The following is a 25,437-nucleotide window of genomic DNA, read 5'->3' on the forward strand; positions in this document are numbered from 1 at the left end:
AATAATTTAATAAGTCGGGAAGACAGTCCGGAACCATTTCAAAATTTTTCTCAATCAGAAATTTCACAGAATCTGAGATTAACGACAGAAGATTCTGGAATAGTATCGAACACAGATAGCCTTATGGCTATGCAGAAGGAAGTTAGTTTTGCGGGAAATGTTAGGGGCGAAAAGAATTTCGAACCGGCTAACATGGAGCAGTTGATGGATGCTATATTACATTTGGGATCACAGATGGGAACTTTGCAATCTGAATTAAAAACAGAGATAGGGACAATTAAAACAGAAATGGGAACAATGGAAACACGGATGGGAACAATGGAAACTCGGTTAGGATCTGAATTTAAAACAGAGATGGGAACTTTACGATGAACTTTGGAAACACGGTTAGACTCACAAATAGGGACATGTTTCAAAAATATGAAAGATGAATTAAAGAAAGAAATCAGAGAAGACGTCCAACCCATTTTGAATGCTCACAATAATAGATTAGTTGCAGTAGAGATTAGACAAAGGGAACAGGATAGAGAACAGGAAGAAAGAGATCGCGTGATAGTACAGAAATTTTCAGAGTTAAATTTACAACGTGCAAAAGATAAGGAAGAAATATTTGAGAGAATCGAGGAATCCGTACCAAATGACAGATTAAATAATCTAACACAACAATATGAACAGTTAACTACCAAATGTGTCAATATTGAAACCCGAGTCACGACACTTACGGAAAACGTAAATAACCAGAAAGAACAATTAGGTGACTTATCGGAAAGAGTTGAGGAAATTTCAGATGAACTGACAAATCTTAGTTTACATGGGGACAGAGATTTGGATGATACAGCACCATTGTCATTTGCAGAAACCGAAGAGTATCAGAACATAAATAAACATGTTGAAAATCAGGGAAAATTTAATGAACGCTTTAAAAGGGAAGTTGAGGCATTACGAAAGCAAGTCAAACAGATCGAAGGCGAAATTGTAGGAAAAGATAGCAGAAGAAATTTAGAATCACAGGTAGCAGAGGGGTTTGAAGAAAATAATTTGTTTCATTTACGGGATGCAACAAGAGAGCGCCAGGCGCGTGAATTTAACAATAGCCATCATTGGGACAGGGACAGGCGCGGCAGGTCTTTGTCGCCACGAGGCGAAAACTTTGACTATAAACACTTTTTGACTGTTCGGAAATTTAAGATCTTCCGCAATTCTAAGAATGACATACATCCATGTTCATGGTTAGATCAATTTATGTACGCACTTCCGCCAAATTTGCCACTAAGTCACAAACTGGAAATTATGTGCAGTTATTAATGTCCTCAGGGGATTCACTACTCTAAGTGAATATGTGCCGTAGCGAGCATAAGGCCCTGAGCTGTAGTGGTGCTATTTCTCTTTTAGTTTTCTGTACCGCTGCCTACTCTTTTACTATTCTTTGCATCTGTCAAACCAACTCTTCGACTATCAATCAATCTAGAGAGTAAGTAAACAATAACCGGATTTGACTAATTTACCCAAAAGTGACTTTGTAATTTACCGTTTGGACTTACTATATTTTCAGCAGCATTCATTTGTAGTTTAAATGAAATTTTACTTGTTTATCTTCGTGATAATATTACTTCATATGTGGACGATACTCTTATTGCTAAACATTCTTGGAGTGAGCACAACAAAATTTTGGATTCATTATTACGTATCTTTGCAAGAGTTGGTATTACAGAGAACTTGCAAAAATCTGAATTTGGTCGTTCTCAGGTGAAATTTCTCGGTCACATTATTGCTACAGAAGGTATTCTTCCTGATCCAGAGAAACTAGATGCTATTCAGTTCGCAATGACATTCCCTTTTAAACGAAAATCGGTCGACAACTCTGTTTGGTTAGTTTGTATTCCTGATGAGTGGGTCAATAAATTGATTTGGTACACGCATTTCAGTTATGCACACTTTGGTCCCAGAATATGCTTTCATAAATTACGAGAAAATTGCTACTTCAGTAATATGGAAAAACGTATTCGATCTGTTCTGGCCAAATGCAAATTATGTCAAAAGGCTAAGCCGCCAACAGTTTCTCACAGAGCACCGTTGTTTCCTATCATTCCAGCGAAATTAAAGGAGATGGCTGCAGTCGATTTGTTCGGTCCAGTGGTTCGATCTACTAATGGTTTTGCGTACATTTTCGTAGCAGTGGAGTTGACGTCAAAATATGTGTGTTTTACACCGTTACGCAACGCAACAGCTCGTTCAGTATCTAATGCTTTCATCAAACATTTTCTTAAAGAAGTTGGTCATGTTGATAAGGTTATATCAGATAATGGATCACAGTTTCGTTCTAAATCTGGCTTCGTACTCTACAGCGTCGTAAAATTAAACCAATCTTCATTTCACTTTTTCACCCTCAATCTAACACTTCAGGGAGATGGATGAAGGAAATCAATAAATTGTGTCGTCTTTATTGTCATCAGAATCACAGAACTTGGGATCAGTATCTTCATATTTTTCAAAACATTCTGAATGAACTCCCTAATGATTCAACTTCTTTACCGCCTATATTGATATTAAAAAACAAAGCACTGACAAATCGCATTTCTGAAATCGTTCCTTTTCCGCCTTCACGGAGACTGCGGCATTCTGAAGTTGTCAACCTGGCTCTACGAAATATTGCATCTGCGGCTGCTAGAAGAGAGAGATCAGCTAAACGTCCTGGTCGTTCAAAAATCTTGTCAGTTGGTCAGAAGGTGTTAATTAAGTCCCACCGTTTGTCTCACAAAGGAAAGGGCTTGTGTCGCAAATTTTTTCTGTTTTATAACGGTCCATATAGAATTCGCAAAATTATTCATGATAACGCTGTCGAAGTAGAAACTCTTAAATCACGACGCTCTAAGGGAATACATCACATATCAAACGTTAAAATTTTTGTGGAATGACATACTTTTGAGAAACCAACAGCTAGATGTAAACATGCGGAGAGTACAAGGATACCGCGCTGTGTTTTGGCGGCGGCACATAATCAAAGCAACAGTCAAGTCTGCGCGCCGCACAAGGCAGTCGTTGACCGCGAACAATTGCTTCCTACGTCACGCGCCTACAGCTGATCGAGCGCTCAGTGCGAATGCACTGACAGCCGTAAACAAATACACAGTTTAATTTCTCCGATTAAATTCAGTATAAAGCTATAGTGACTTGATGAATTATGTTATTAACATTCAGTATTTTTCAGGATACGGTTCTATAAAATACACTCCTGGAAATGGAAAAAAGAACACATTGACACCGGTGTGTCAGACACACCATACTTCCTCCGGACACTGCGAGAGGGCTGTACAAGCAATGATCACACGCACGGCACAGCGGACACACCAGGAACCGCGGTGTTGGCCGTCGAATGGCGCTAGCTGCGCAGCATTTGTGCACCGCCGCCGTCAGTGTCAGCCAGTTTCCCGTGGCATACGGAGCGCCATCGCAGTCTTTAACACTGGTAGCATGCCGCGACAGCGTGGACGTGAACCGTATGTGCAGTTGACGGACTTTGAGCAAGGGCGTATAGTGGGCATGCGGGAGGCCGGGTGGACGTACCGCCGAATTGCTCAACACGTGGGGCGTGAGGTCTCCACAGTACATCGATGTTGTCGCCAGTGGTCGGCGGAAGGTGCACGTGCCCGTCGACCTGGGACCGGACCGCAGCGACGCACGGATGCACGCCAAGACCGTAGGATCCTACGCAGTGCCGTAGGGGACCGCACCGCCACTTCCCAGCAAATTAGGGACACTGTTGCTCCTGGGGTATCGGCGAGGACCATTCGCAACCGTCTCCATGAAGCTGGGCTACGGTCCCGCACACCGTTAGGCCGTCTTCCGCTCACGCCCCAACATCGTGCAGCCCTCCTCCAGTGGTGTCGCGACAGGCGTGAATGGAGGGACGAATGGAGACGTGTCGTCTTCAGCGATGAGAGTCGCTTCTGCCTTGGTGCCAATGATGGTCGTATGAGTGTTTGGCGCCGTGCAGGTGAGCGCCACAATCAGGACTGCATACGACCGAGGCACACAGGGCCAACACCCGGCATCATGGTGTGGGGAGCGATCTCCTACACTGGCCGTACACCACTGGTGATCGTCGAGGGGACACTGAATAGTGCACGGTACATCCAAACCGTCATCGAACCCATCGTTCTACCATTCCTAGACCGGCAAGGGAACTTGCTGTTCCAACAGGACAATGCACGTCCGCATGTATCCCGTGCCACCCAACGTGCTCTAGAAGGTGTAAGTCAACTACCCTGGCCAGCAAGATCTCCGGATCTGTCCCCCATTGAGCATGTTTGGGACTGAATGAAGCGTCGTCTCACGCGGTCTGCACATCCAGCACGAACGCTGGTCCAACTGAGGCGCCAGGTGGAAATGGCATGGCAAGCCGTTCCACAGGACTACATCCAGCATCTCTACGATCGTCTCCATGGGAGAATAGCAGCCTGCATTGCTGCGAAAGGTGGATATACACTGTACTAGTGCCGACATTGTGCATGCTCTGTTGCTTGTGTCTATGTGCCTGTGGTTCTGTCAGTGTGATCATGTGATGTATCTGACCCCAGGAATGTGTCAATAAAGTTTCCCCTTCCTGGGACAATGAATTCACGGTGTTCTTATTTCAATTTCCAGGAGTGTATTTAAGAACTTCAGGTAAATTGTGTGTGTCTCTGACGTTAAGAGGACGTGCTATCGAGAAATTTTCAGGAAGAATGTAATTTCGAAGAAGAAACTAATAAACTAAAAAGGGTAACTATTAATTGAGTTTATTTTTCAGGTAACATATTTCCACTTAGGTACGTACTTTAGACGTGATTTGCTGCTCGCGATTACGTGATTCATACTTTGTGCTAAATTTCATGTTCTATGAAATTACTTGTGAAGCGACGTGCTTGCGTACGTTAACTGATTTTGACAATGATTATTAATGAACTGGGTTGTAACTTGTGTATAGTATGCATCGCTTGGCTGCACTGCTTTTTCACTGATGCCATATTTTTTAATTATGTGCCTGCTGTGCTTATTTATTTAAATTATAATTGTCACCTGATTAGTTGTGCTGATATGTATGTAAGTTACACTTTGTGATTTATCTGCTTGCGCCTTCATGTTTACTTATTAAGATGACATATGAACATTTATTTGCTTATGCTGATATGATGCTAATGACCTGTTTGCTGCTATGCGTATGGTTTGCGTATTTATACATTTCTGTTTGTTGTCACAACTACTCTTTAATTTGGTATATAGCAATGCTGTTGTACAGTGTACGAACATAGAGTTTAGGTCACACTATTGTATTAATTATAGATTGTTCGCTTGGCAGAGCCTCGTTGTAAGGATTGTGCTGCATCCACTTTTTGACATTCTGTTCTCTACTGGTATATTTACTCGCTATTGCTTGTTTTGCTTACGCTAAGTGCCTTATATTTTTAAGATAAGAAAATGAACTGCTATAATTCTACGAACGACATTAGTACAAGAAACTTCATAGAAGTCACATGAGCTGGAGGTTTTATGGAAACTGTATAACTTTGTGCTAATAGGAAGGAAGCTAACGGCATGACATACCATTACTAGGTTTAGACCATTAACAATTATTACACTGCATTCTTCGTGAGCAATTGAAATAGGAAGTGACACTTGACACAAGAAATACTCTACATGTTTGCTTCTGCCATAATTCTTGAAGTGGTGTACACACTGTGAAATATTATGATCATTCACACTCCGTAATCGTACTTAATTACTGAAAGTTATTCGAACTAAGTCTGTTAGAGGACATGTATGCATTTCTGTTGTTTATAATTCATAATGAGTAGAAGATTTGGGTCAGACGGATTACACAGAGGTTGTGTGTTAACAATGTGTCTTCAGATTGTATGGGATGATGAACTGAAGTTTGCATTAGGATTTTATCTGTACTTGTTCGAGGAGACTGACTAGAGGAAAGAGTTGTTATGGAAGTGAAATGATATTGGTAATAAGGTTTATATGTATCGACGCATTGAAGAGGTATTACTGAGATTGTGTGAAGTTGATGATTATTGGAGTTTTGGTGGATAAGAGGTAAAGTAAGTGAGGAGCATATATTGGCAATAAGGTTTATATGTATCGACGTATTGAAGAGGTATTATTGAGGTATTATTGAGATTGTGTGAAGTTGATGATTATTGGAATTTTGGTGGATAAGAGGTAAAGTAAGTGAGATGCATATTTTTTTTTGTTGGTCTTATGGAACGAGGAGGATGAAGATAGCAGACTAGAACACTAAAGTAGAAGGAAGATAGTCTATACACACACTTTGTTAAATCACTAAGCAGTATATATTTTTTTTAAGAGAGGAAGTATTTGCATATCTTGGCTCACTGACAGTTGTTCAACAACAGTACATTTGATCTGGCTTGGCAAACATTGGTCTTGACATGATGACTATGACGTTGACCTAACTATTATTGACTGTTATACATTGCTGCCACTACTACTTGATACACATGATGAACATCAGATTTTGACAGAATTGCATTTACACAGTTAACACTATTCAATTACACAGTAGTACTTAATGTGGATGAAAGATGAATGAGTGTGTTTTGTGTGTTTTCCTTTCCTAATCCTACCCACCTATCTTGTAAATATTACTTTATTTGTTTGTAGTGGCTTGCACTGACACCCATAAATATTATAGGTTTACTGATATTTGAGTATTTGTAATAGTTAATATGAAAATTATCTGACATCATTTGTGTGTTTGTTATGATTTGTATGTTTAGTGTAAAAGCATTTGTATGTGCATTTAAACTATTGTTCATGCCTGAACTGTCTGATTAGTGAGGGTAAATATTATGAACTGTTACCTGCACTTTTCTACATGATTGGTGCCACTAGGACATGTTTAATTTCTGCTGATGAACTGTGTGATCAGTGATAGTGAATATTATGGACTGTTACTTGTACTTTTTCTACATGATTGGTGCCACTAGGACATGTTTAATTTCTGCTGATGAACTGTGTGATCAGTGATAGTGAATATTATGGACTGTTACTTGTACTTTTTCTACATGATTGGTGCCACTAGGACATGTTTAATTTGTGCTTATATAGTCTGATGAACAGTGTGATCAATGATAGTGAATATCATGGACTGCTCTCTGGACCTGCTCATCATTGCTAGGTGCAACTGATGGACTACTTGTATGGAAATGAAGTCACTTGTTGCTGTCTGCACCTACTCAACATTGCTGGGTGCCACTACATTACTGGGTGCACAGATGAAGCTACTTCTATGGAAATGATGTCACTTGCTGGTGTCTGCACCTGCTCAACATTGCTGGGTGCAACTAATGGAACTGCTTCTACTGAAATGAAGTCACTTGTTGCTGTCTGCACCTAGTCAGCATTGCTGGTTGCCACTAATGGAACTGCTTCTACTGAAATGAAGTTACTTGTTGGTGTCTGCACCTACTCAACATTACTGGGTGCACAGATGGAACTGCTTCTACTGAAATGAAGTCACTTCTTGCTGTCTGCACCTGCTCAACATTGCTGGGTGCAACTGATGGACTGCTTCTGCTGAAATGATGTCACTTGTTGGTGTCTGCACCTGCTCAACATTGCTGGGTGGAACTGATGGACTGCTTCTACTGAAATGATGTCACTTGTTGGTGTCTGCACCTGCTCAACATTGCTGGGTGCAACTGATGGACTGCTTCTGCTGAAACGATGTCACTTGTTGGTGTTTGCACCTGTTGACCATTGCTGGGCTGGAATTATCAACTATTTGTTTTTTTTTTTTTTTTTTTTTTTTGAACAATTAAAAGTATTTTATGTGAACATTTGTATAAACTGATTTTTTGTGTATTGTGCAAACTATTATGTAAAGCCACATGTATGAAAAGAATTTGTATTGCCTACTGTATTTTATATATTAGGTTATTGAAAGGTCAGTGCAAAGCCAAAATTTTAACTAATTATGTGATATTTAGGTATTAATATTATCTTTTATTTTTGTCTGTATTTTTCTGGACGAATTTGGTGGTATTTTCACCACCAATGCTGGCAAAAATACCATCAAATTCTGGCCTGTGGAGGAGGGGCATATGAAAGGTCGCTACACTGAGCCACTGCGCCAGAGATTGCGCCAAAGAGTATTATTAAGCCGCCTCCACAGTGCTTGTCGAGAGCTCTTACTAGAGTGCCTATTAAGAACTCGTAGAACTCTGTGCTTGTCGAGAGCTCGTAGAAGTCAGTGCTTGTTGAGAGCTCGTAGTAGTCAGTGCTTGGAGAGAGCTCGTAGTAGTCAGTGCCTGTCGAGGTCTCGTGGTAGTCTGTGCTGAGATGTTGTAGCAGAGAGTGTTTGTTGAGATGTGCTATTAGGCAGTGCTTGCTGAGATGTGATATTGGAGAGTTCTGGTTGAGATATAATGTAATGATTAGAATGATTTTCATCAATATAAATGAGGTAATTAACTCCGTTTGTTTTTATTTCAGTGTCCTAAATAATGCGTCATTACAGGTTCAGTCAACAAAGCATCTGGCGTGTGTTCTTGTATTAGAGTGTAATTCTGCTTTCCTTACGCAATTATCGTATTTCTAATTTTCTTTTATCACGTCAGTATAATTGGTATTTAAAAATTCTTGTCTTGTTGAAGAAGAACCGTGCCAGATGTGCGTTGAGTCATACTTCCACATACAGAACAGTTATACTTGTGCTTTGGTTTAGTAGGTTTTATAGTTGCTGGGGACTTAATTAATTAACTGTGTTTACAAAAATTTTCTTTCATTGTTTGTTGTTATTCTATGCAGTCAGATTGCGTAATAATACTAGTCAGGGCCAACCGTTTACGAGACACAGCGTAATCGGACATACCAAAAAAACTAAAAATAATTCAATCTTATTTAATTAAGCCCCCATGCAATCTACAACGTGTTGACATGAGGAAAATTTCCAACCGACTTCTCATACACAAACAGCAGTTGACTGGCGGTGCCTGGTGAAACGTTGTTGCGATGCCTCGTGTAAGGAGAAGAAATCCGTACCATCACGTTTCCGACTCTGTTAAAGGTCTGATTGTAGCCTATCGCGCTCTCCATTTATCGTATTGCGAAATTGCTACTCGCGTTGGTCGAGATCCAATGACTGTTAGCAGAATATGGATTCGGTGGGTTCAGGAGGGTAATATGGAACGCCGTGCTGGATCCCAACGGCCTCGTATCACTAGCAGGCGAGATGACAGGCATCTTATCGGCATGGCTGTAACGGATCGTGCAGCCACGTCTCGATCCCTGAGTCAACAGATGGGGACGTTTGCAACACAACAACCATCTGCACGAACATTTCGACGACGTTTGCTGCAGCGTGGGCTATCAGCTCGGAGACCATGGCTGCGGTTACCCTTGACGCTGCATCACAGACTGGAGCGCCTGCAACGGTGTACTCAACGACGAAGCTGGGTGCACGAATGGCAAAACGTCATTTTTTCGGATGAATCCAGGTTCGGTTTTTCAGCATCATGATGGTCGCATCCGTGTTTGGCGACATCGCGGTGAACGCACATTGGAAGCGTGTATTCGTCATCGCCATACTGGCGTATCATCCGGCGTGATGCCACTGGTTACAGGTCTCGGTCACCTCTTGTTCGCATTGACGGCACTTTGAACAGTGGACGTTACATTTCAGATGTGTTACGACAGGTGGCTCTACCCTTCATTCGATCCCTGCGAAACCCTATATTTCAGCAGGAAATGCACGATCGCATGTTGCAGGTCCTGTACGGTCCTTTCTGGATACAGAAAATGTTCGACTGCTGCCTGGCCAGCACATTCTCCAGATCTCTTACCAATTGAAAACGTCTGGTCAATGGTGGCCGAGCAACCGGCTCGCCACAATACGCCAGTCACTACTGTTAATGAACTGTGGTATCGTATTGAAGCTGCATGGGCAGCTGTACCTGTACACGCTATCCAAGCTCTGTTTGACTCAATGCCCAGGCGTATCAAGGCCGTTATTACGACCAGAGGTGGTTGTTCTGGGTACTTTATTTCTCAGGATCTAGGCACCCAAATTTCCTGAAAATGTAATCATATATCATTTCTAGTATAATATATTTGTCCAATGAATACCCGTTTATCATCTGCATTTCTTCTTGGTGTAGCAATTTTAATGGCCAGTAGCGTAGTATTCAATATTACATTTATTTTTAATGTTAATTCACAAAATTTCCCTATAATGGCTACTGGCAATAGTGCTTTTGATAGTTGTTAATTTCGCAGTTAGTATGGAACTAGAATCAGGACATAAGGGACGGATACTAAATGCACCACACACACACACTCACACACAGTTATGACGTATTACGGTTCCATGACGAAGACGTGTCTGGAAGCGCCCCAGATAGCACTGGGACACCATACGGCCGGGGAGAGATGGTCTGGAGTTCCATTTCTTCTGACAGCAGCATCCCTTTGGTTGTCATTCGCCTCACCCTTCCGGTACAGCTGTACGTCTACGATATTCTGCGTCCCGTTCTGTCGCCCTTCGTGGTAAACTATCCTGGGCTTACATTTCAGCAAGATAATGCCCGCCCGTACACGGCGATAATTTCTACCCCTAGTCTTCGTGCTTGCAGGCCCTACGTTGGCCAGCAAGGTCACCGGATCTCTCATCAGTTCGCAGAGTTTGGAGTATTATGCACAGAACCCTTCAACCAGGTCTGGATTCTGACGATCTAACGCGCCAATTGGACAGAAATTAACTCGGTGCCCCTCAGGGCATCCGACAACTCTGCCAGTCAATGCTAAGTCAAATATTTGCTTCCAATAGGGGCAAATGTAGACCAACGCTTTGAAGCTCTTTCTCTTGCGTATATGTCTTACAATGCCATCGTTATGCAGAAACATGACAATAATGACTTTATGTCAACACTTATGTTGTACTAGAAATTACAGCCATGTGATTTTTGTATTTAAATGTGTCTTGCGTACGGTGTCCACTATTTAGGTTGCACCTGACCCAAGCGCAACTTGTTTTCCTGTACATTTGGCTCACACTGTCTTAAGGAAAAGTCACAGAATATTGTAACGCATGTATTTAGCATATAATACGAGTAATGAGCACGCGATTCGATAGTTATTGCCTCATGTAATGACAAAGGTTATGGGCAGATTGTTCACCCATCCATATTTCAGTTCCAAATAAGCTCCACACAAATACTTCAAGAAAAGACTTCATAAGTTTTAAATTTATATTCGGCTTACCGTATTTCTCTTTTGCAGGAAATCTTTCCTTGCTATTCTCAGACTGAATTGGTGTATCTTCTGTCGGCCTCAGTTGTTTTGCTCGGCCGTCAAAACTCGTCTGATACTTTCAGGATCTGATTTTGTAATCTAATACCCCAGCATTATCTGAATTAATTAGATTACAATGTTTCACTTTTGTTGATGAGCATCTTATAACCTATGTTCAGGACACTACGTATTCCGTTAAACTGATCTACGACATCCTTTGCAGTCTCTGACAGAAATACAACGTAATCGGGAAACTTAAAAATTTTGGTTTCTTCCCCTTTATCCTTAAATCTATTTCCCAACAGGTGTTTTGCTTCCCCTGCTGTTTGATTTACCGCAAGATTCAATAACAGACTGTCTCATTGCATTCTCAACTACTAGTTCCCTTGCTTCTTTCAACTTTTACTAGTTCTGTATAACCTGTAGGTAACCATAGCCTCCCTGAATTTTCTGCCTAATATCGTCAGAATATCAAAGAGACTATTCCCGTTAACAGTTTTCATGGAAAGATGTTCAAATGTGTGTGAAATCTTATGGGACTTAACTGCTAAGATCATCAGTACCTAAGCTTACACACTACTTGGTCTAAATTACCCTAAGGACAAACACACACACCCATGCCCGAGGGAGGACTCGAACCTCCGCCGCACAGTCTATGATTACAACGCCTTAGACCGCTCGGATAAACCCGCGCGGCTTTCATGGAAAGAAAAATCAGTTTCCTGTACGCCGTGCGACATGTTGTTGATGACTTGCGTATACTTACTGAAGTCGATGTCCGGCGAGTGAGCGACCTTTTTCCCAGTGTCTGCACTTTCGTGGTCGGGTTGCACCTGTCCCTTCTCCTGCAGCTCCAGCAACAGGTTGACGAAGTCGTTCCTCTTCACGTCGTTCTTCTTCCGGTAGTCCACTGTGTCACGCACGACACCCATGAAGAAGCGCTCACACCCCGGACTTACAGAATTTATGTGCAGGAGGTAACCACAACGCACCTGAAACACGGCGTTCAGTTATTACGTCAGAGGCGTAAGGTACATTCACTGTTTTTTCAATATCGACGGCTTGAGGCATAAAGAAAGATGCGTCGAGTGACAACGAGGCGCCATTTTATTATTTTATTCACGATGGCTTGACAAAACCACAGCTGTTTTCGTAATTATCAGTGACATAGAAATCTGTAACGGGCCGTATTGTAAACAGATGGCTTCGAGACGTTGTTCGCAGTCTGGTCATCGTTCACCTTGGATAACGTAGATGAAGGTGGGTTTTTTAGTATGTAAAGTACTTATCTTCCTAAGATAAAAATACACTCATGCTTATAAATTAAGGATAATTGCAGAATGTGGTGACACACAACGTGGCACTACACTAATCTGGCGCTAATAGCATAGCCACATAGGGAACACACACGACACGGATTTGTAAATACTCGGTACTGAAGTTGAGAAAAGCATCCCGAAACACACGTCGTACAAAACTGCAGTTTCCTGCGCATGTACCCCTACATCAATATGTGATATGATCACCGTGCACACGTACGCAGGCCGCACTACGGGTTGGCATACTCTGGATCAGGTGGTCGAGCAGCTGCTAGGGTACAGCGTCCCATTCTTGCACCAGTACCTGTCGGAGTTCCTGAAGTGTTGTAGGGGTTTGAAGACGTGCAGCGATACGTCGACCGAGAGTATCCCAGACGTACTTGATGGGGTTTAGGTCTGGAGAACAGGCAGGCCACTCCATTCGCCTGATATCTTCTGTTTCAAGATATTCCTAGACGATGGCAGCTCGGTGGGGCCGTGCGTTATCATCCATCAGGAGGAAGATGGGACCCACTGTACCCCTCAAAAGGCGGACATACTGGTGCAAAATGACGTCCCGATACACCTGACCTGTTGCAGTTCCTCTGTCAAAGCTATGCAGGGGTGTGCGTGCACCAATGATAATCCCACCCCACACCATCAAACCACAACCTCCATACAGGTCCCTTTCAAGGACGTTAAGGGGTTGATATCTGGTTCCTGGTTCACGCCATATGAAAACCCGGCGAGAATCACTGTTCAGACTATACCTGGAGTCGTCCGTGAACATAACCTGGGACTACTGTTCCAACGAGCATGTTATGTGTTCTTGACACCAGGCTTTAAGGGGTCTCCTGTGACCAGGGGTCAGTGGAATGCACCTTGCAGGTCTCCGACCGAATAAACCGTGTCTTTTCAGTCGTCTGTAGACTGTGTGTCTGGAGACAACTGTACCAGTGGCTGCGGTAAGGTGCCGAGCAAGGCTACCTGCAGTACTCCGTGGTCGTCTGCGGGCACTGATGCTGAGATATCGGTCTTCTTGTGGTGTTGTACACTGTGGACGTCCCTTACTGTAGCGACTGGACACGTTTCCTGTCTGCTGGACTCGTTGCCATAATCTTGAGATCGGAGGGGCCGTGCTACGCCCTGCTGTGTTTGACCAGCCTCCAGTCGCCCTAGTATTCTACCCCTCATAACGTCATCAGTATGTGTTCTTTGAGCCATTTTCAACACACGGTCATCATTAGCACACCTGGAAACGTCTGCACACTTACTCGCTGCACCGTACTCTGACATTCACCAACACACCTCTGCGTATGTGGACTGCTGCCTGCGCCACCGTGCGATGACCACAGGTCAAATGCACCGCATGGTCATACCCCGAGGTGATTTAAACCCGCAAACTGCCGACCAGAGCGTTGTTTCACCATGTATCAGCATTATCCCTAATTTATGAGCATGAAATAAATGTGTACAAAATTCTCGGGGCTACGCCTCGAATAATTTTTGTTCCTCCAAATATATTGTGCCTGTCTGAGGGTCTTTTCCTCATTAATGTTGGTTTTCTCCTAGAAAATTTCAGGACGGAAACAAAATATTTGTGCTAAATCCAAACTTCATTAGGATAACTGTAACTGAAAACAGTCAAAACAGGCACGACGTATATCATGAAATACTAACAACAAATAATAGAAACTACTGTCATTTGAGATACATATCTTATATAGGGTGTGTAATTTCCATTAACCACATTTACTTTTCTCATTTGTGACTAGTATTAACACCACAAGGAAAGAAACTCACAAGAGAAAAAGCAGAAACAGTCAAGCACAAGAATCTGCGCACCACTGATTTCAGTCAAGTTTCCCATCCTAATCGGGGACCACACGGAAGTAATTCATATTAAAGCACTTCTGTTTTCGGATAGCATCGAAGTGAAATGTTTTGATGCGTGATCCGTTTAGGCCCACGTCAAATCCTTGGAATATTCGATAGTAAAGGTACATTATTTACAGATATACACAGATATTTTTGTCTATTGTTATCCCATATCCTCGAAATTCGACCAATTGTGTCAACGTCATACAAAAATAGCTGCGCATAACATGATGAACGACCATACGTAGAAATGAACCGACCTGATCCATGATAAAAAATTTCGTGTAGCTGAAAGTGACACATTCCACGTAAAAGTGTCTGACATTTCAGCCTCAAGACTGGCCATGGAAAATTCTGTGCTGTGGATGCCCGATCATTTGAAGTGAGTCCTTGATAAAGTGCGTTGAAAATAAATTTTGAACTGACGGCTGCAAATTAACATTTCACTTACGGCAACTTAATGTGAATGCTTTTCTGTGACATAAAATAACCTCAGGTGCGAAATGTTTTGGATTACAAAATCTGCTCTGCAAGTTCATCAGATTGTATTTATAAGTTTCAAAATTGTTTGAAACTAGGGTAAATGCACGTTTAAATGTATCTTTTATAATGGAAACAGAATTTGCACTATCGATGTCTACATTATTCTCTACGCAAAAATTGTGTCTGTCCTCTTTGTCTTGCAGCCCGACTGTCAGTGTTCTTCTCCGATGCATAGCCAAAAACGAATATAGTTTCCGTATAATAAGGGGAGTCTAGCTATCCAAAAAGGAGAAATGACAAATTATGAACTCACTTCAAATTTTGTGGCAAAAGCGGGAAATAAAATCAGAGTCACTTTCTTTTGCTCTTAAACAAAAGTAAAGCAAACAGAAATAACGTCAATAAACAACGCTGTGTAAAGTGTGCGTTCGCCCAAAGGCGTCGTTACTAAGATGTTTTGCTGCAGCATTGTAACTGCCCGGTGTGGATGTGTCACTGCAAATGAATCATCTACAACATTTAAGGGCGAACGTACCTCGACAGCGTTCTCACGGAACGTTAATTTCGTGTTTTATTTCTACCATAGCACTCGGCGCGTGCGGTAGAAGTTGGTAGCGGTGTGAGAGACAGAAAAGAACTTTTCTCATCCGTGTATCTCTGCGTCCTTTTACCTCTCTTAGCGCCATTTTACCTCTCTTACCTTTTCTTTCGTACACATCTACGGCAAAGTACCTTTCGAATGACATAAGCCTCATTTGACTCCTTGTACAATTAATATTACAAATTGGTACTTCAATTTTCTACGCTCACGTATTAGTATTAGGATGAAGCCCGAAACTATATGCGATACGATATTTCAGTGCCTGTGTTATTCGGATTGCGATGCAATGTTCCTTCGGACATACATTCATGTCGGAAGGAACAGCCGTTGTGAAACACATGAAACGTATTCGCATATGGACCGTCAGTTGTGTAATGGAATGATGAAATGAAAATTTGTGTCAGGCCTGGATTCGAACCCGGATTTCCCTCTTGTCACGAATGGGCGCCTTACCATCAGACTCTCCGAGCACCATTCAGTACGAGACCCATGGTTGACGACATATGGAAGGTTGGGTCTTGCCGAGAGTCATGTCTACCAACTCTCAGTTTCTTGATTCGATTCAGTTGAACATTCCTCTCTCTCTCTAGGGACTGAAACTACTCTCGTTTAGGTTTCAGTGTGTTCGATGAATTCCTTATCCGACAGCAAGGTGCCATGTCGCCGAGGTATCCATAACTGTGGATGCTATCTATAAAAGTCTGCTACAGGCTATATCGCATTTCTGTGTTTGCTTGTATAAACAGCATGTTTCACGAGCACGGAAAGAGTTGGGACCAGTGTTGCGCAAGAACCATTTCCTGGGTTGTAGGCTGCCATCTGCGATAACGCCTTGGCAGAAACGGCAGACTGAATCAATAGCACACACACACAGAGGTGTACACAAACTGCAACCGAAACCTTACATAGTACCGGTAGTGCATAAAGTGACCCATCCAGTCACTCTTGTTCGATGTCGGTACTGCAACCGCCTGTTGCCGACTGTCCAAGGAGCAGTTTTGTTCCAGAGACTCCGTTTTTCTTTTTCCGGATCAAGTATGACTACGTGATGTCGCAAAACTATATGCGATGATGTACTGGAAGGTGACCTGTTACAGCAAGAGCGTGAAACAGGGGTGTGTCATGGTCACGTGTGGTGTGCAATTACTGTAAAACCTCTTGCTAGAGTAGACTGATCGTTGTACACCTAAGCATAACTTCTGATAAGTTTGTGAACAATGAACTCCAACCATATTGTTAGAGAACGAGCAATCAACAAAACGACCTGCTATTATTCTTGGCGGATGGCTCTAAGCACTATGGGACTTAACATCTGTGGTCATCAGTCCCCTAGAAATTAGAACTACTTAAACCTAACTAATCTAAGGACATCACACACATCCATGCCCGAGGCAGGATTCGAACCTGCGACCGTAGCGGTCACACGGTTCTAGACTGAAGCGCCTAGAACCGTACGGCCACACCGGCCGGCTATTCTTGGAGGACAATGCAGGAGGAGACACATCACGAATGTATGATTCTATTCATATTTCGCGGGTATTACCCTTCAACGGAAACACCTCGTAATACTGATGGTGTGTGCTCGTACTTTGTAGTGCATGGAACAACCATAGGTCTTTTTGTTTATTGCTCTTTCTGTCAGAAAGTAGCTGCGGTGTATTGTAAACAAACATCAGAAATTTTGGTTTGGTGTAAGAATATCGGTCCAGTAACTGGTGTTACACTAACTACACACCTCATGTCACCATCACGCACTCCTGTTTCACGTTCTTGATATACAGGGTGTTACAAAAAGGTACGGCAAAACTTGGAAACACTCCTCACACACAAATAAAGAAAATATGTTACGTGCATACGTGTCCGGAAACGCTTCATTTCCATGTTAGAGCTCATTTTAGTTTCGTCAGTATGTACTGTACTTCCTCGATTCACCACCAGTTGGCCCAATTGAAGGAAGGTAATGTTGACTTCGGTGCTTGTGTTGACATGCGACTCATTGCTCTACAGTAATAGCATCAAGCACATCAGTACGTAGCAGCAACAGGTTAGTGTTCATCACGAACGTGGTTTTGCGGTTAGTGCAATGTTTACAAATGCGGAGTTGGCAGATGCCCATTTGATGTATGGATTAGCACGGGGCAATAGCCGTGGCGCGGTACGTTTGTATCGAGACAGATTTCCAGAAAGAAGGAGTCCCGTCAGGAAGACGTTCGAAGCAATTGATCGACGTCTTAGGGAGCGCGGAACATTCCAGCCTATGACTCGCAACTGCGGAAGACCTAGAACGACGAGGACACCTGCAATGGACGAGGCAATTCTTCGTGCAGTTGACGATAACCCTAATGTCAGCGTCAGGGAGGTTGCTGCTGTACAAGGTAACGTTGACCACGTCACTGTATGGAGAGCGGTACGGGAGAACCAGTTGTTTCCGTACCATGTACAGCGTGTGCAGGCACTGTCAGCAGCTGACTGGCCTCCACGGGTACACTTCTGCGAATGGTTCATCCAACAATGTGTCAATCCTCATTTCAGTGTAAATCTTCTCTTTACGAATGAGGCTTCATTCCAACGTGATCAAATTGTAAATTTCACAATCAACATGTGTGGGCTGACGAGAATCCGCACGCAATTGTGCAATCACGTCATCGACACAGATTTTCTGTGAACTTTTGGGCAGGCATCGTTGGTGATGTTTGATTTGGCCCCATGTTCTTCCACCTACGCTCAGTGGAGCACGTTTTCATGATTTCATACAGGATACTCTACCTGTGATGCTAGAACATGTGCCTTTACAAGTACGACACAACAAGTGGTTCATGCACGATGGAGCTCCTGCACATTTCAGTCGAAGTGTTCGCACGCTTCTCAACAACAGATTCGGTGACCGATAGATTGGTAGAGGCGGACCAATTCCATAGCCTCAGCGCTGTCCTGACCTCAACCCTCTTGACTTTCATTTATGGGGCCATTTGAAAGCTCTTGTCTACGCAACCCCGGTACCAAATGTAGAGACTCTTCGTGCTCGTATTGTGGACGGCTGTGATACAATACGCCATCTCCAGGGCTGCATCAGCGCATCAGGCATTCCATGCGACGGAGGGTGGATGCATGTATCCTCGCTAACGGAGGACATTTTGAACATTTCCTGTAACAAAGTGTTTGAAGTCACGCTGGTACGATCTGTTGCTGTGTGTTTCCATTCCATGATTAATGTGATTTGAAGAGAAGTAATAAAATGAGCTCTAACATGGAAAGTAAGCGTTTCCGGACACATTTCCACATAACATATTGTCTTTCTTTGCGTGTGAGGAATGTTTCCTGAAAGTTTGGCCGTACATTTTTGTAACACCCTGTATAGTTAATGAGGTTTTTCAGAACACCAGCATCCAGTGTTCTACGACAGCAAGCAGTCGTACTTGATCCAGAAAAAAGGGCCAGCTGCAATACCGACGTCGAGCAACAGTATCTAAATTGGCCAGTCTGTGCACTCCCGGTACTTTGTAAGGTTTCAGTTGGAGTTTTTGTAGATCTCCCTGAACAGGTGCTACTGACGTCCCGACTATTTCCCCTAAAAACGACACGCCTCCTGCTAATGTCCGAGGAACGTGCCAAAGCGTTACCGGCAATCGGGGCACACCTCCGCGGTACTGGTTCTCGCGCAATGCCAGACACAAATGTAATCGCTTTTACTGGCTTTCATTGTTCTGTAGCATTGCCTACGCACATTTATCTTTAAATTATTCAGTTAGGTGATGAAACACGTGTCAAGTGAAGAAGTCACGCCCGTCGAGGGATAGCATATTAGCAGGTTGACTGATACTATCTGTCTGATAGGTAAAGGTGATAGGCAGCGATTTCCCAAGGTGTACTTATATCATTCAGCATCTAACGAAGAGCTGCTACAACATCGCATCATCACAAGAAGTGCAACTAGGTTAACTTATAAGAATATCTATAGTTTTGATCAAGGCTCTGAACATTCTGCTTGGTGTCTGTTTGTTCTAAGTCGTGTCTCCCTACCACTTTCGCTCTGAGCGAGTTTTTTAGCGAATTGACTAGTTTGAACTTGGGACCTGTTGTTGGTAAGGAGACGCCAGACCGCACATGACATGTAGAATTCATAAGAGTTCAGTGAGACTAGCGATGATATAATCAAATACTTAATGATTTCAGCGTCAGCTCCACTGCACTCCCTGTAAAGGAATCTTAATACTAACTAAATTTAGTGGAAGGGGTTCAAGGCTTTCCTATCATTAGTTAGCTGGTAAAATAACGTCGAAAAAGCAGTTAGGTTTACCATTGGAAATGTTATTCTACTCACAAAACATCGTCTATAAATTGCACTATTTATAAAAGGAAATGTTTTAATACAGGATGGTAAAAACCAACTGCGTTCAACAAAAATGTGAACGAATATTCCCTGAATGGGTTTCCAAGTTCTACAATGGATCGAAGGATGACCTATGCCATATCACATCTATAATCTAGGTTTAAATTAAGTTTCACAAAAGAGAAAACTATCAAAATGGTCTACAATCACCCTCAATTATCTTTAATTACCTATCTGACTTGTCGCAAATTACAGTGGATGATGTGGCTTCTCAATAACTATATAACAGAAAAATCATCGCGTTTCAGATTTTTACTTCAAGTGGCAAATGTGAACACCATGAGCTATAATTGACGATCGACACTAGTATTACGTAAAGGGGATGTAACAGATGAGACTTCTGCAGTTCTGAGTGAAGCCTTATGCGCTCAAAAATGCGGCATCGCGTGCGTTCATTACCTTGTCGGTGTTCGCCAGGGGGCGGCGGCCGGCGCAGCTCCGCTCACCTCGCCATCTCCGAAGCAACTCTCTCCTAACTTCTCCTTACTACAATTTACCGAAGTTGGTTTAAAAAAAAAACTATCTGGCTGTGTTTTCATCTGACTAACCAGGGTCTCAATGTTAACCTTAAGCTCCACCTACAAAAATTTTGTCTATCCAATGAGAAACGTTATACTTTTCGTGGTGGGGCAATGTTTTTAAAGTTTGCAACGTAACAGAGATGCGAAAAAGTCTCACGCTAAAACATGCAGCTGGTGTGGTCCTTTTAGCGTTATCGTAAGATCTATACTGTTCTTCTGGAGGGCTCTAGCTTTTAACATGGGCTGGGGGGTGGTCCTAACGTAACAGAAACGCGCAAAAGTCTCACGCTAAAAACGTGTGGGTGGTGTGGTCGTAGCGGTTAGCTGGCGACGTGGGTGTCCGTCCCTTATCGTAGGGCCTTCTCGCTTAACACGGTTCTGCTCTCGGCTTCTGTTCTCGTTTCTCCCCTCGGAATTACGACTGTCTCACGGTGGGAAGGTATGACATGCATTTAGGCATTCTTGTGTTGGTCTGTGGTATTCCATTTGCTCACTTGTTGCTCGCATTACTTTGGTTAATTTAATGTCACGATTTATTCGAAGCTATGTGACATACTACTGGATTTGCTTATCATGCCAGGGTTTTCATGGAAGGTGTTGGATTTACCTGACACCTTACAAGGCGTTATCTGAAGTACGGACAAAAATTTCGTTCCGTCTCTCAGTGAAATGGTAGAGTAGTATGCTTCGTTGCTTCTCTCAGTGAAAGTGTCCAGGCCATTGGTTTGGGTATTTGCAGGCCCGGCTTCTGCTTCTAATCGGTAATGTAGGGGTCTAGTCCACAATGAAGAATTTTATTCGGAAATACTGAAATATGCAGAATACTATTTTGCAATCCAGGCCATACGCCAGCGTCGAAAGAGTGTTTTTTTTATAAACGCCCGATGGGCAAATGAGCTAGTGAAAGCAATTTTAATGCTTAGAAAGAGTAAGGGGCGTTCAAAAGGAAACGAGCCATAGGCGTAATTACAGAAACCAGTACCTTTATGTTAGAAGTACTTACCCTGGGTCCCACTCTGACACAACACGGTGAATGGCTGCGACGTTAACCAGTTCCGCATGTACAGCTGGATGTCGTAGCCCGAGGTGAATCGTTTGCCTCTCAGAGCCATTCCAAGGGAACCAAAGATGGCAGCCTTCTGATTCAATCCTGAAGTACTGGACAACAGTAAATGCCTAGCGTTACTGGCATAACTTGACCACCCTTCGCCAAGCGATCAAATAAAATCGACCAGGCAATCTCACCTGTGGGATCATTCAGCTCCACGACAGTACAAAGCCCCATACGGCCAACACAGTCGCGACACTCCTGCAGAAATGGGAGGTTCTCGTCCAACCTCCATACAGTCCAGACCTCTCTCCCTGTAATTACGCCATTTTTGGTCCCCTTAAAAAGCCTCTGAGGGGCACACTATTCACCTCGGACAACGACGTCCAGCTGTACGTGCGGAACTGGTTAACATCGCAGACCCGGGAATTTTATGAGACAGCCATTCACCACCTTGTGTCACAGTGGGTCAAGTGTCTCAACAGCCAGTACTAGTTTCTGTAATCATGACTCCAGCTCGTTTCTTTTTGAATGCCCCTTATACTTTAGAACATAAAAAATATGTTGTTCTGAAATAATGGACTTCTGTACGTCACCAGTACGAAGTTGAAGAGTGTTCGTAAGGGCGAGTTGAAGATGCTGCGCCCCATCTTCCGGAACTCGGACTCGGGGTCGCGCAGCGAGTTGCACTGGATGCCGAAGGCGCAGGTGCCGATGACGTCGGTGGTGAACCTGGCGTTCCACTCCTTGATCTCGACCTCCTGGCGGCCCTCGGCGAGCGGCTGCAGCACGGCGACCATTTCGCGCGCGCACGCCTCCATCAGTGGGAACATGAGCCGCATCTTGCCCGACGTGAACGTCGGCGTCAGTTTGGTGCGCAACGCTCGCCACCGCGGCCCGCCCAGGTTGAACAGGTGGGCGCTCAGCGGGTCGTGCTTCTCGTCCACCTGTTCACAACAAGCAAGCCAGCCACCAATCAGCGCCCGAGTTCCTTCCACACTACGTGCCGAGTCCCACAACTTGCTGGACTCGCCACACTCCTCATACATCTACATCTACATGGATACTCTGCAAATCACATTTAAGTGCGTGGCAGAGGGTTCATCGAACCACCTTCACAACTCTCTATAGCGCGCGGAAAGAATGAACTCCTATATCTTTCCGTAAGAGTGCTGATTTCCCTTACTTTATCGTTTTGATCGTGTAGGTCGGTGCCAAGAAAATATTCTCTCATTTTCATTAAACGCTTCACATGGTTCAAATGGCTCTGAGCACTGTGGGACTCAACATCTGAGGTCATTAGTCCCCTAGAACTTACATCTACTTAAACCTAACTGACCTAAGGACATCACACACATCCATGCCCGAGGCAGGATTCGAACCTGTGACCGTAGCGGTCGCGCGGTTCCAGACTGAAGCGCGTAGAACCGCTCGGCCACTCCGTCCGACCATTAAACACTGCTTGCAGCGTTTGTATTATATGGTTCAAATGGCTCTGAGCACTATGCGACTTAACTTCTGAGGTTATCAGTCGCATAGAACTTAGAACTAATTAAACCTAACTAACCTAAGGACATCACACACATCCATGCCCGAGGCAGGATTCGAACCTGCGACCGTAGCGGTCGCTCGCTTCCAGACTGTAGCCACGTTCGCCGGATCTGACGTGCCCTGATTTCTTTCTGTGGGGAAACTTGAAGGATATTTGCTATCGTGATCCACCAACAACGCCTAACAACATGCGTCAGCGCATTGTCAATGCACGTGCGAACTTTACGGAAGGCGAACTACTCGTTGTTGAGAGGAATGTCGTTACACGTATTTCCACATGCATTGACGGACATCATTTTGAGCATTTATTGCATTAATTTGGTATTTACAGGTAATCACGCATTAAGAGCAGGCGTTCTCAGAAATGATAAGTTCACAAGGTTGCATGTATCACATTGGAACAACCGAAAAAAAATTGTTCAAACGTACTTGCGTTCTGTATTGTAATTTAAAAAACCTTCCTGTTACCAACAGTTCGTTTAAAATTGTGAGCCATATTTTTGTGACTATTACAGCGTCATCTATCACAAAGCGAAAAAAGTGGTCCAACTAAAACATTCATATTTCTTTACGTACTACACGAATATGTAATAAAAGATGGGGGTTCCTATTTAATAAGAGGCAGTTGATACCCATTTGACATATGGCAGCGCCATCTAGCGGGCCAACCATAGCGTTATCTGGTTTCCCCCTTCAAGCTAGACAAGTTTCGTTCTTTGTAGTTTTTTCGTTTGACGCTTATTTCGTGAGATATTTGGCCCGGCACTATGAATGGACCACCCTGTATATGTGATGTATATGAGTGCTTTTCTAATGTATGTTTGTAACTTATGTAAAGAAAAATGTGAAATATATAATTTGCTAAATAATATTCTGCCGTGGATTAATTAAATGAAAATGTTCGTGTATGTAGTTTTATATATTTGTGCAAGCCTTCATTTGTATGAAACGGTACACGCTTTGGGACAACGCGTGGGATACCTGTTATCTAAAATATCGAGTGTTTTTGTACTGTACGGTAGTCACTGTGGGAGGCGTAAAGATGGCTCTGAGCACTATGGGACTTATCTTCTAAGGTCATCAGTCCCCTAGAACTTAGAACTACTTAAGCCTAACTAACCTAAGGACATCACACACATCCATGCCCTAGGCAGGATTCGAACCTGCGATCGTAGCGGTCACGCGGTTACAGACTGAAGCGCCTAGAACCGCTCGGCCACAGCGGCCGGCAGCAGCGGATGCCTCGCCTGGAAATTGTCACACAGTGGCCTCGAATGACGACTGCTGAATTATTACTGCTTTGGTAGAAACTGTTTGGCTCTGTAATTTACGGACGTTAAAACGACGCCAAGAAGAGTTGATTAGTCGATACTTCAAGAAACTCGTGCGCCGTACCAGGGGTACTGTAGCCGCCATTACTGCGTGCCACATCCAACACCTACAGCCAACGGGTTACGAACTGTACAATTAGAACTGTAGCAGCGTGAACTATGAATTCAAAACTATCTTTTTTCAATAATTATTGTGTTAAACATGAAACCTGGTTCACCCTGTTACGTTCGTAATTATTAATTTTATACAGCACCAGCTTGTAAGTTTCATTTGTTATAGTCACCCGTCCATTCCGTTTCCTTTGTTCTGTTTCTCCTGGGTGGTCTTCAGATTTAAAAAAATGTAAACTGAATATTATGATAAATTTTATAAAGAACTTACAAGTTACGCCAAGGATGAAGAGATAGAACTACAATGGAGATGTTATTCCATGGACTCTTCTCTTCTATGAACGAACGCTCTTTCCTTTGTCATTCGCTTATCTTATCTGCTTGGGTTCGGACGTAAGAGGACGTTCTTGTGTGAAGCTCATCTTCCTGTAACAGCTAACAATGTAAGTTGTACTTATAACCAGAAAAATATAATGGTTATTTTGTGAAAAGAATTTGTGTATGCGGACAGTCAATTTGTAATCTGATACCTGGATTGTCCTAAGTAGATATGGGCCTTAGCAAAGAATTTTCATTCTTAGGCGCCATCTTCGAAAATCTTCAACATTTTTCTTTTAGATCGTCTACGAGACGTGCCGTCGGTTACGACTATTAACTTTCTTTCCTATCCAACGAGCCCGGCGGCCGCTGATAATAATTTAACTATTTTTACTTACAGCTTTTATTTATATAACGAGATGACATCCCACGCAGAAAAGGTCTGGTCACAGGATTCCAGTTCCAGTATAGGATTTCATTTATAGATGCTACTCTTGTTATCTTATATTGGGGAATCGAGTCTAAACCACGATATTAAGTTACGTATTGCAGTAGTTTACATCGAACAGACCTGTAAAATATTCTCTGTTGCAATAAGCACACGACTTC

General features: G+C 43.1%; 1 protein-coding gene across 1 annotated transcript in view; it reads right to left on the reverse strand.

The window, feature by feature from the left end:
• The window catches only part of LOC124709092 (probable cytochrome P450 6a14), an 88,947-nt gene that overhangs the window by 49,771 nt on the left and 13,739 nt on the right, over positions 1-25,437 (reverse strand). The window contains exons 2-3 of the mRNA XM_047240739.1: positions 22,120-22,464; positions 12,065-12,290 (exon numbers count right to left, since the gene is read on the reverse strand). Coding sequence (XP_047096695.1) covers positions 12,065-12,290; positions 22,120-22,464 — 571 coding nt within the window. The remainder of the gene's footprint in view (positions 1-12,064; positions 12,291-22,119; positions 22,465-25,437) is intronic.

The sequence above is a fragment of the Schistocerca piceifrons genome, chromosome 7, assembly GCF_021461385.2.
Source record: "Schistocerca piceifrons isolate TAMUIC-IGC-003096 chromosome 7, iqSchPice1.1, whole genome shotgun sequence".
Taxonomy (NCBI): Eukaryota; Metazoa; Arthropoda; class Insecta; order Orthoptera; family Acrididae; genus Schistocerca; species Schistocerca piceifrons.